At 43.9% G+C, this 12,910-nt stretch overlaps 1 protein-coding gene across 1 annotated transcript in view; it reads left to right on the top strand.

Moving 5' to 3' along the window:
- The window catches only part of gpr137c (G protein-coupled receptor 137c), a 52,887-nt gene extending 41,348 nt beyond the window's left edge, over positions 1-11,539 (top strand). The window contains exons 4-7 of the mRNA XM_017721604.2: positions 489-638; positions 5,242-5,367; positions 5,608-5,732; positions 9,986-11,539. Of these exons, the coding sequence (XP_017577093.1) occupies positions 489-638; positions 5,242-5,367; positions 5,608-5,732; positions 9,986-10,214 (630 nt within the window). The 3' untranslated portion in view covers positions 10,215-11,539. The remainder of the gene's footprint in view (positions 1-488; positions 639-5,241; positions 5,368-5,607; positions 5,733-9,985) is intronic.
- Positions 11,540-12,910: the final 1,371 nt, after the last annotated feature.

The following is a 12,910-nucleotide window of genomic DNA, read 5'->3' as shown; positions in this document are numbered from 1 at the left end:
TAGTGGAAATCACTGCAGGGGCTCAGAAACACTTCTAAAAGTGTGAATTAAAACTCTAAAATGCAAAGAAGAAACTGCACATAAACAGGATCCAGAAACGCTGCCACCTTCTCTGGGCCCGAGCTCATTTAAAATGGACTGAGGGGAAGTGGAAAAGCGTCCTGTCGTGTAACGAATCAACATTTGAAATTCTTTTTGGAAATCATGGACACTGTGTCCTCCGGACAGAGGTGATGAAACACAGGGGTAAACATGCCCCAACTTTTTAAAAACGTGTTGTTGGAAACAAATTCAAAATGGGAAGATATATTTTTCAAAAAACAATCAAATTTCTCAGTTTCAACATTTGATATGTTGTCTTTGTAGTATATTCCTTTAAGAATATAGGGTTTAAATGATTTGCATGTCATTGAATTTTAATTTACATTTTGCACAGCATCCCAACTTTTTTGGAAACGGGGCTGTAATATGTCTGCATATGTTTGCAGGGGACGTCAGTGTGCCAGGCTACGGCCACCGGAGCAGTCGTGGTGCTGCTCTACACCTCCAGAGCCTGCTATAACCTGGCTGTGGTGGCCGTCTCGCCGAAGGACAAAGCCACACCCTTCAGCTATGGCTGGTACAGCTTCTCTGATCAGGTGGGACGACATCGTTTTGTACATTTATTTAAAAAAAATCCGATGAATACACCCAAGCTTCACTTCATCTACACGTTTATTTTCAAGAAGTGTCGTTGCGATTGATTAGGAGCTCATTCACAGATCAGAGTCCTGAACACTTCATGGTTTATAGCCAGCTGAAGGATAATTTGCTTAGATTTCTGTAGAAATGTACAAGAATAATGTTAGTAGTTCCTTTAACCAACACTAAATGGTGTTCAGACTGTAAGATCTATAATGAAGCCCAAATAGAGTCGCTCTAGGTTATTACGTTTGTGGCACAACACTGTATTTTAGTAAAACCACCCAGAACTGAATAGTTTGCAGAAAAACTTTCTGTAAGGACCAAGAAATTCTGTGATTACAGCCTAATGTGACGACACACTACACACTTAAAGTTGGTTCTTCTAGCGTTCTTTAGCAAACTGATTTTTATTGGTCATTGAAGTGTAAACGGAGTTATTCAGAGTGGGTTTGGTGTGAAGTGGTTCAGACGTCTTTACAGTGGTGGTGATGGGAACCAGGCGTCGCCATGACTACAACACAGATATAGACACTTCATTTACCATCCAGAACCACCAGAGAACCCCCACACGTGTCTTCTGAGTTTATATTGTAAGATACTGTTAATCACGTCCGGTCAGAGGCGCACGACAAATTAAAAAATGAGAAAGATATATACCAAAAAGAGATGATGAAACTGAATGAAGCGCCGAGTTAAAAAGAGACGTTTTCAGGTGTTTATATGAGATGTTGGTGATGGTAAAATAGTGGAAAACCTGGAAAATTTGCTTTCTTTTTGCACTGTTTTGCCTTATTACACCCTGCATGTATCCCTCCACAATGAATGGCTCTTACAAATACATTTCACACCAAATCCTTCACACAAAGTATAATAAAACGGCGTCTCAGACATCAGGCAGTGAATGTAGGAACTTTCTGTGGGGGGAGCTTTTAGAGGGGGACGTCTGGTTCCTATCACCACCACTGTGAACAGTTCAGACTCGGTAAGTTTCTCTAGAGCAGAGCGTTTCACACCAAACCACTCGGAACGATTCTGCTTACTTCTTAAACGTTTAGTCATGCAGGCCTTTTAAATAATTGGTGGAATTTGCCTTTAAGGGCTTGGATAGTGATCTGAGCGCTGAATTAACCATCTTCTCTGACTCATTACAGAAAAAAAGAGGGAATAAAAAGATCAAATGAAGTTTGTGCTCATAGATTTTTCTTTGTGCTCCTGTTTATTTCAAACTAACGCTCCCTGATTTAAAAAAAAAAAACTTACATTTGGGAAAAAATGGAGAAAATCAAAGATTTAAATTTAAACATAGAAGTTAAAAATGGGGAATTTCTGTATCGCCTGTATTTAGAGGTGGGCGATATTTCCAAAAGTCTTATGATAAAAAAAATGTAAAGTTTTTCAATATCGATACACATGCATATCACAATAAATGGCAAATCACTACTTCAAGTTTGAAGGCGGATTTTTGGCTCCCGAGTGGTCAGTTACTGTTTTAAACTACCCTTCATGGTCAGAACACGGCAAACACTTGACAAAGTGGAACGTCTCACAGATCTGTCATGGGGCAGTGGGAGAGAGTTTCTGCTGAGCTGTTTTTATCAGCTGGAAAAGCACGGCCACAGTTTTTGTCATAGTCATAATTTAAGAAAGAAAACCGCTTAATTTTAGCCGTCTGGTGACGAGGCTCGGCTGTCCTGTTACTATTGCTAAACAAGTGGCCAAAAACAGCTGAACTCTGAGTTTCTCAACAACATTTAGTACGACCAGCAAACATTAGCTGGCTCATACATCAGTGATGGATCACATCGCCTCGCTGCCTTCACGCCTACCACATCCATATTAGAGCATATCACAGTATTCAGACACCAGCTAGCAGACGACTGGGTTTCTCTGTTCTACCGTAGTAGTTTGAGGGGTGAACTACAGTATATCAACACCAGACAAACAGGGTCCCCCTTTTAGGCATGTTTGAACTGAAACCGGTGCTTTTTTGTCTTGTTTGATCTGCAGTATCATCAGTTTACTGTGCTGTGTGACTGACAGAGCACTGCTTCAAGTCAGAAAACAGCTAGCCTGGAAAGACGGCGTTCTCCCGCTTTCCAGTGCCTCACACCTTCTTCGCTTTACTTTCATTTAAATCAGGGCTGCAATCAACAAACTCCCTTCTTTCACCTCCGTTGCTTGAGAATGCCCTAATACTAAAATATAACGAGTTGTGAGGATCAGACGCAACTTAACGGAAAGAGGCGAGTTCACTGTAGGTCAGTACAGTTACGCTAACTTACTTACTCACACTGAGTGACAGGAGAACAGATCGCCAGTCGCTCCACTCAAACGAGGAGTATATAACTCCACGTTTCAGACGTTGCTAAAGTATATTCGGCGACTCATTTTACTCATCGGCCACCCCAATCATGTCGGAAAACTCAGAAGTGCGCCCTCTCGTGGTGAAAGCAGAGTAGTGTCGCTTTCCTTGCAGTAGAAAACGCCTCCAGGGCCTTCGCTGAACGTGGAAGTGTGAGGATGCTCTATTATATCGAACATTTCTTATCGCTCTATTGTGGAAAGTTATATCGCGATAATTATTGTTATCGTTTTATCGTCCAGCCCTACCTGTACTGATTTCTGTTAATCCTTATGTTGAACCTTCACTGTCCCAAATAAACAGGTCTCAGAGCTGCCAGTCAACAGAACAGAACTGCCTGACTTTATTAATAGTCTATTACCGTTCTGATGCTGAGGACAGTCTTGTTTGTCTTGTATGTGAGTGCATATTGCCCTGATTCTGTTTTCCCTTTGATCTGCTCGATTTTTCTTTGATGTATTTTTTCTGTATGTGTGCATTAGTGATTGTTTCTATGCAAACAGCCTGGCTTGTTATAACTGGATGTGTTTGGGGGAGTAATGGCTAGTATATAGACCACCTGGTGCTGGAATTCAGCCTCTTTACTCTGCTGTTCTACTTATTTAAGCCCAGTAAGAATGATCTCAGTCTGATCTGTCTGCAGTGGGCCTGTCCTGCTGTACTGCCCTGTTGAGGGGCTTTAGTCAGAGATGGGCTCTGCGGGAGGGGAGGTCTTTGTTTAGCTAAAAATAGTCACGGCCAGGCTGCGGTTTAGGGCCAAAGGCTGTCCGGCTGGTGCTGACCTAGTTTGGGTTCACCTCTGAGACAGCTGCCTGCAGCGGAGCTCCCCCGGCCGCTCCGGCTCCTTCTCCAGCGCACTGTTTGGGTGGCTGTCAGTTCGCTTAGTCCTCATAGTGCTGCTCCGTCCTGCTATTTGCAGTTTTGTTAATGTTTGTTTGTTGTCTTGTTTCTCTGTTGTCTGTTTTGTTGTCAGTCATTCCAGGCAAATATTCATTCCCCTTGTTGGGCCGCTGTGGCCTTTTGCCTGTCTGTGGCTCTGTCTGTCTGTCTGCCCTGTGTACGTGTGTCCGTTTTAGAAAGCTCTTGCTTTATTCTTTAACCTTATCAGATTAGGGTGTGTGTCTGAGCTCTATCTGTGTGTCTTTGAACTGTGTGTATGTGTAATTATGTATCGTGTGTGTGTGTGTGTGTGTGTGTGTGTGTGTGTGTGTGTGTGTGTGTGTGTGTGTGTACACAAGGTCACTGTCTTTGTTTGCTGTAGCAGCCGTCTAATAGTGGAGCTGATGTGCTGTCTGTCTGTCTCTAATGGTATAGCTTGCTGTCTATCTGTCCATCTATCTATCTATCCATCAATCCATCTGTCTGTCTATCTGTATGTAATTGTGTATTTGTCTGTCTGTCTGTTGGTCTGCCTGTGGGTCTGTGTCTGTCTGTCTGTCTGTCTGTCTGTCTGTCTGTCTGTCTGTCTGTCTGTCTGTCTGTCTGTCTGTCTCTATCTAGTTATCCATCTCTATCTATCTGTCCATCTATCCATCTGTCCATCTGTCTTTCTCTAATTGTGTATCTGTCTGTCTGTCTGTGTAGCTAGCTATCTGTCTGTCTGTTGGTCTATCTGTCTGTCTGTCTATCTGTATCTAATTGTGTGTCTGTCTGTGTAGCTAGCTATCTGTCTGTTGGTCTATCTGTCTGTTGGTCTGTCTGTCTGTGGGTCTGTGTTTGTCTGTCTGTAGAGCTGTCTCTATCTGTATCTAATTGTGTATCTGTCTGTCTGTCTGTGTAGCTAGCTATCTGTCTGTCTGTTGGTCTGTCTGTCTGTCTGTATCTAATTGTGTGTCTGTGTAGCTAGCTGTCTGTCTGTCTGTCTGTATCTAATTGTCTGTCTGTCTGTCTGTCTGTCTGTCTGTCTGTCTGTCTGTCTGTCTGTCTGTCTGTATCTAATTGTCTGTCTGTCTGTCTGTCTGTCTGTCTGTCTGTCTGTCTATCTGTATCTAATTGTGTGTCTGTGTAGCTAGCTATCTGTCTGTTGGTCTATCTGTCTGTTGGTCTATCTGTCTGTGTAATTAGATCTAGTTAGATCTCTGTGTAGCTGTATATCTAATGGTGAAGCTGTCTGTCTGTGAGTTTGGTGTATCTAACTGTCTGTCTGTCTGATCATTGGGAGTCTCTGACTGATGGCTGTGTGTGTTTGCTTGCAGGTTGATGTGGAGAAGGTCAGCGGTGAGGCCTACGTGGTCTTTGGGATCGTTCTGTTTTTCTGGGAGTTTGTCCCCACCACTCTGCTCGTGATGTTCTTCAGAGTGCAGCGGCCCAATCAGAACCTGGTGAGACTCTAATCCCGGCTGTGTTCATTATAAGCGTCCATCAATAACCCAGCTGGACACTTCCTACTTCCAATCGACTTCTTTAGGCCCTACAGGACGGCACCGCTGCTTCTGTCCTGTCTGACAGAATGAATGAGTCAGACGTCCGTCCGGCTCACTGTCTCTAGTCAGTACGGTGGAAAACTACTGAGCTGCTCCACTGGATTCTGCCAGTCACTGTGTGTTTGTGTGTTCACTCAGGCACCCGGTGGTATGATCACTAGTCACAGTTTCAACTCCAGGGCGTATTTCTTTGACAACCCGAGGCGTTACGACAGTGACGATGACCTGTCCAGAAGCGTCAACTCCAGAGGAGAAAGGGGCAGGTTAGTGCTGTGACATTCCCAGAGTGGCTTTGATACTGTGGCAAAAAATTAAAAAGCACATGTCATCCTCTAAATTCATAGATTTAATTAACAAAGAATGTTAATTATTACAGCTCACGTAGCATCTGTGATTTCTGAATGCACTCAATACAAAATTATTCAAATGTTAAATAAATCAAATGCATAAGTAAGTAATTAAAAATATAGAAATGATAAAAACTGTTTTGAGGAGAATATTAACAGTGAGATGTGGAGATGTAACAGCTCAACAGTCCAGATTTACATGCATCTTTTGAGACCCTAAAGGCTAATTTATGCTCAACATTGGATGCAGATACAGTCGGAGCCTTCTGTCCGTACTCTGCGATTATCTAATCCGTTTTTGTGCACATTATCTAAAAGCTTACGGATACAGAAGAAACAGAGCAGTACCACTGGAAATCAGGCAGTGTAGCCAATAACTCAGGCAAGACACGACCACAGCCATATCAGAGCTGGTTTATGAGGAGCCTGGCCGCTTCCTATTTCCCCTATTATATCAAAAACATGACTGAAAAATGCCAGAGGGCGCCTGTGAGCGATTGGAGCTAAATGGCTAAAAACGAGAAGTTAAAATAGTTTCTAATCACTCGTCCAGAACTTTCCTTTAATTTTAGAAAGTAGAATGATGGATTTGACTACAAATGTAAGAAAACTCACCTGTATTTTTCCTTTTTTCTTCAGCAAATGGGTTTTGGGTAGCAGAACACTAATATTACTGCTACGGGAGCGCCCCCTAGCGTTTGAGAGACCTGGAAGATGTTACAGAGTGGAAATTCTCCTCTTTAAGTCCTATGTCCATATGTCTATGGACACGACAAAGAAACTTCACAAATAGCAAACTTTTTGAGGAGAGGTTCTGCAACTTGGTTAGAAATGTTAAATATCTATAAACATTTATACATCTCCACCGTCACCATGTTTGCTGTTGTCAGAAACTTTTTACTCTGGATTGCCCTCTAGTGGATGTATTGCTTAACATCCACACCAGCGTAAAGGACGCATGGAAGCATGTGGGCAGTGACGCTTTTGATGTTTAAAACTGGCATATTTATTTTCATATATGAAGGGAATAGAGCCTTAACACTGATTGACACCTGGCATTAAAATGCAGAGAAAGGTAGATACAAAGCTGGCCAGAGCTGCCCAAACATTAGTAAATCGAGTGGAATGTGTAAACAGGCACACTTCTGATATATTCATCTATTTTGTATGTGATCCTCCCTCAAATGCATAGGCAAAATGCATTTCTCTCCATCATACAGCCCATAAACTGACCACAGTCTTTTAAAACTGCATTTGAGTGGACAGAAAGATAAATAACATGCAGATAGAGAGTCTGGTTTGTGCTCATCAGGCCCACTGTAGCCTAATAATCCATGAATAATATGACTAATAGCTCAGCACTCCCCATGTAAACGGCTCAATCAGATTGAGGCCTACCCGATTCTAACCAACTGAACGAGGTGGGTAATCCGGTAAATAATCCATTAAATAGAAGAATAATATCTGTGTAAACGTCTGTATCCGATTACATTCCCTATCGGAAAGTTTAAGTCCGTTCTGCATGTGCGTCGCGTCACAGTGAGAGTTTATACCGTTCGACACGGCGGAGCAGAAACTGGTCTGCAGAGGAGACGAACGTCCAGCTTATGTGTCTCGGAATGCGACGTCGTCCTCTCGGCCTTCTTTAAAGGACATGTGAGGGACGTTTTCCTGAGTCTGATGTCATTTTAAAGCAATTAAAAACACAATCACTGCTCACTGCTGCTCATCTCACTCTGACTGGACTCACGTGATGCTGGTTTTCGTGGTAACATCTACGCTAAGTGGTTTTCTATGCATGTGTGTAATTTTGGACCTGGTTACTTGTAGTGAGCATGTAAACAGAGATTTGGCCTCAGATTGTTGAGTAGAGTGAGAATAAACACGTCAGTCTATAATCAGATCTGATCTATAATCAGACCTGTGTTTAAAATGAATAGAGAATGGATTTAACTTTATGAGGAGCAAAAGGTTACGCTACTGATTAAAACTGTATGTTTCAGATATGCATCCCTGTACAAATGTGTCAAATTACCATTCAAACCTAAAGGGCTTTTATTCTACATTTGTCTTGCATTGAATTTTTTTGCCCTCAAGGTCCACTTAGGACTTTTGTGCGCGTTCGTCCACCAAAAATGGTCATCGTTCATTTTTACATGACTGTTTTCCAACCTTTATCGATTGGCATTAAACTGGCTGTTTTTACTACTGTGCCTTTAAGACTGATGTAGATAAATGAGCTCTGTTCTGAGTATTATGCTCACCTCGGTTCATGAACAGCGCTATGTCGGACTTCAGCTTTTAAATGGTTGAGACGTCGGTCTCCAAAGGGGCCTCTGAAACATCTGAGCCATTAGAAAAGCACTGTACACCAGATCAGAGCACCACAGTGTAAAGGAGTGATGCAAACCGCATTATGGCCTCATACAGCTCATTACAGCCTTTCACTCCAACACGCTCGTCTGGCTTCATGGGCTACTCATGATAGCCTGAATAAACCGAATTTTATCTGTAATAAATCTAATCCGATTTTGGCTGTTAAACAGGTCCTGGAGGGTCACAGTATCGCAATAAGCACCTGCTTCACTCTAACACACCAGGTTTGACTCATGAAGGGCCTGGAATTTAGCTGATGTTGAATTCTGTGTTAAAGCAAAGTTCGGCAAAACCTCTTATTCACAGATTTGTCCAAAGTTGCATTTTTCTGTCTCATTAGAGGAAAATTGTGTGTTACAACACAAACTGTTAAAATACTGAACTGTTAAATACTGAATTGTTGTAGAGAGCAAGAGAGACAGATGGACAGCGAGAGAGAGACAAGGAGAGAATGAGGAAGAGAGAGAGCAAGAGAGGGAGAGGGAGAGATGGAGAGAGGAAAAATGAGGGAGAGAGCAAGAGAGAAACAAGAGAGGGAGAGAGAAAGAGAGAAAAAGCAAGAGAGACCGAGGGACAGCGAGAGGGAGGGAGAGACATGGACAGTGAGAGAGAGAGTAACAGCGAGAGAGAGAGAGCAAGCGAGGGATGGCAAGAGAGAGAGACAGAGTGAGAGATGGAGAGAGATAAAGAGAGCAAGTGAAAGAGACAGATGGACAACGAGAAACAGACAGAGAGAGGGAGGCAAGAGAGAGAGAGCAAGAGAAAGAGACGGACAGGGAGAGAGAGAGAGAGAGAGAGACAAAGAGACAGGGGGGAGAGAGCAAGAGAGACAGACGGACAGCGAGAGAGAGCAAGAGAGACAGACCAACAGGGAGAGGGAGAGGGATAGAGAGCGAGCAAGAGAGACAAACGGACAGCGAGAGGGAAAGCGAGAGACAGACGGACAGCGAGAGAGAGAGAGAGAGACAAAGAGACAGGGGGGAGAGAGCAAGAGAGACAGACGGACAGCGAGAGAGAGCAAGAGAGACAGACCAACAGGGAGAGGGAGAGGGATAGAGAGCGAGCAAGAGAGACAGACGGACAGCGAGAGGGAAAGCGAGAGACAGACGGACAGCGAGAGGGAAAGCGAGAGACAGACGGACAGCGAGAGGGAAAGCGAGAGACAGACGGACAGCGAGAGGGAAAGCGAGAGACAGACGGACAGCGAGAGGGAAAGCGAGAGACAGACGGACAGCGAGAGGGAAAGCGAGAGACAGACGGACAGAGAGAGAGAGAGAGAGAGACAGACGGGGAGAGAGAGAGAGAGAGAGAGAGAGAGACAGACAGAGAGAGAGAGAGAGAGAGAGACAGACAGAGAGAGAGAGAGAGAGAGAGAGAGAGACAGACGGAGAGAGAGAGAGAGAGAGAGAGACAGACGGGGAGAGAGAGAGAGAGAGTGAGAGACAGACCGGAGAGAGAGAGAGAGAGAGCAAGAGACAGAGGGGACAGCGGGAGAGAGAGAGAGACAGAGACAGACGGACAGACAGACACAGAGTGAGAGACAGACGGATGGACGGAGAGAGAGAAAGAGAGGGAGTGCATGCGAGGGAGCCTGAAAAATCTTACTCTGTGATGAAAATCTCTGATATTGTGTTTCGCTGTGAGAGGATGTCGGACTTTCCATCTATAAAGTCTTTCAGAGTCTTCTGGTGTGTATTTATCATGCTCAGCGTGTAAAAGCCTTCAGAGTGGCCCTTTCTCTCCAACTCTGACGGTAACCAAGCTCTCCTGCTTCCCCTCTTTCTCTTCCACAGTAGTATGATTTCATCAGCACCCCAGATGGGCCCCAGTTGGTACGGCTCCATCCAGCGGACGGGCAGTCTCACCGGGGCGTCCCACCTGTTCAGCGGGCCCCAGACGTCCACCGCCCCTCTGCTCCTGGCCTACGGCAACATCCAAACCAGCCAGCACCATAACTACTACTCCACCCCCCAGGACTACTACTCAACCCCCCAGAGCCATTACATCACCCCACAGATCTGAGCCTGACGCTGCACATCTCTCTCTCTCTCTCTCTCTCTCTCTCCCCTTCTCTTCAGTCTGGATCGGAGTTTAACTCAGGCAGTGAGCAGGCCAAGCCGCTTTGAGGACCCCGCAGGGACCGAATGACCATTTTTAGTGTGGTCACGCTCCTTCTATTCCAATTAATCCACCCACCCACCTCCCTGCCTCTATCCGAGCCAGCCAGCCAGTGGTAGCCATGGCAATGACTGCAGGAGGCTGCGATTCATTCAAAAGGGACCAGACAAGAAAAAGGGGTGGCGAGGAGGTCAGCTGGTGCTGCTTTTAACCCGTAATGTTCCTTATTTTCAGTGTTTGCTACTTCCTTTCACATTTCTGTGATCATCCAGCTGGTCCGAATTATGAAACGGACCAATCCTGATTGTTTTCTCCAAAGAGAGGCCCCCCATCTTCTCCTGAGACAGCCCCCTTAACTTCTGTGGGCTCTGCACAGTGGATTGTAGCCCTCTGCACACAGACTCCCCTCTGTGAGTTGGGTGCTAATTTGCCTTATTTGCACTTAATAGAGGCCCATGTCTCATATTCAGATGAATATAGAGTGAAGAGAGGCCTGAATGTAGTGGTTGGTCTCTATATTTTGGCCTAGGATTATTATTATTATTATTATTATTATTATTATTATTGTCCCCCTAAACTACAAGCTGGAGACTTAAAGACCCTGGCACGTTTCAGGGCCTCAGAGGTGCTTATGGTACTATGACCTAACGTGCACTGAGATGTGAAGTGTGGTTAGAAAGGAAAGGTCTCTCAGACTCCTGACTTTCCCTGGAACTGTGTGAAAGAGGAACGGGCCACTTTTTTGCCAAAGAGCAAAGGCGTAAGGAGTTGGCCTCAACTGCGCTTTAGACGAGATGCTGTCTCGACCTCCTACACAGAAGAATGGAGCGTCACACAGACGGAAAAGAAGAAAGACGGAGATGGCATGTTTTGGGAATGCTGCAGATTGGTCTATCCATGCTAAGCCCTCAAACGGCTACTGTTGCGAGGTTGGACAAGCTTTACAATTAATTGCCACATTAATAATTGCGATTAACAATTTAATTGCCTTATTTTGTTGATTATGCACAACCATTAAAGTACAAGCTTAATGTAGCCAAATTGGCTGATCTCTCCTCCTAGCTATCTATACTTAGTAGCTCCCAGTTGACAAGAAACACAGCTCCAGCTCAAATAAACAAACCTTACTCACCACCGCCCTCTAAAGGTGTAATAAACATCAAATAATTACAAACATTACTCACCACCGCCCTCTAAAGGTGTAATAAACATCAAATAAACAAACCTTACTCACCACCGCCCTCTAAAGGTGTAATAAACATCAAATAAACAAACCTTACTCACCACCGCCCTCTAAAGGTGTAATAAACATCAAATAAACAAACCTTACTCACCACCGCCCTCTAAAGGTGTAATAAACATCAAATAAACAAACCTTACTCACCACCGCCCTCTAAAGGTGTAATAAACATCAAATAAACAAACCTTACTCACCACCGCCCTCTAAAGGTGTAATAAACATCAAATAAACAAACCTTACTCACCACCGCCCTCTAAAGGTGTAATAAACATCAAATAAACAAACCTTACTCACCACCGCCCTCTAAAGGTGTAATAAACATCAAATAAACAAACCTTACTCACCACCGCCCTCTAAAGGTGTAATAAACATCAAATAAACAAACCTTACTCACCACCGCCCTCTAAAGGTGTAATAAACATCAAATAAACAAACCTTACTCACCACCGCCCTCTAAAGGTGTAATAAACATCAAATAAACAAACCTTACTAACCACCGCCCTCTAAAGGTGTAATAAACATCAAATAAACAAACCTTACTCACCACCGCCCTCTAAAGGTGTAATAAACATCAAATAAACAAACCTTACTAACCACCGCCCTCTAAAGGTGTAATAAACATCAGATAAACAAACATTACTAACCACCGCCCTCTAAAGGTGTAATAAACATCAAATAATTACAAATATTACTCACCGCCGCCCTCTAAAGGTGTAATAAACATCAAATAAACGAATGTCATTCAGCACCGCCCTCTAAAGGTGTAAAACATCAAATAAACGACCGCCCTCTAAAGGCATCATAAACGAACATCAAATAAACAAACATCACTCACTGCCGCCCTCTATCTCCCATTTAAAACACTACACTACTGAGCTGGACTGTGTTGTCATGGTAGTCAGTCAAAACTACAAAGAAAATCACCACCATTCTATTGTTAGTTTGATTACACGATAAAAAAACCCCAGTCTACCCAAACAATGTGACCATTTACATGAAAAACAAACCGATTTGAAATCAGTAGCACACTCAGTTTTTTCATATCGCCACATAAACTCATGTGCTAGTTTCTCATTAAGCTGAATGGAATTATTGCCAGCCTGGCAACAGTAGCTACAAACGAGCCCGTGGACGAAGCCCGGACGTCTGAGGTTAGGCACCATGCCGTGGTCTGTGGAGCTTTGGGTCGAGCTGATTTGCTGTGGCTGGAAAAGCAAAAGGCTCCTTTGAAAATCACAGCAATCGCACCATGTAGTAAACAGAAAAGTTCCAAACCTGATTTTTTGGTTTGATCACATGTACTTTTTCTCCCCGAGTGTCACTGGGTCCTCTGAAGCTCGTTTAGCAGTTGAAATGCTCT

Source organism: Pygocentrus nattereri, chromosome 10, assembly GCF_015220715.1.
Source record: "Pygocentrus nattereri isolate fPygNat1 chromosome 10, fPygNat1.pri, whole genome shotgun sequence".
In the NCBI taxonomy this organism is placed as follows: Eukaryota; Metazoa; Chordata; class Actinopteri; order Characiformes; family Serrasalmidae; genus Pygocentrus; species Pygocentrus nattereri.
The sequence above is the reverse complement of the archived record's forward strand: the minus strand, read 5'-3'. Positions and strand labels throughout refer to the sequence as shown.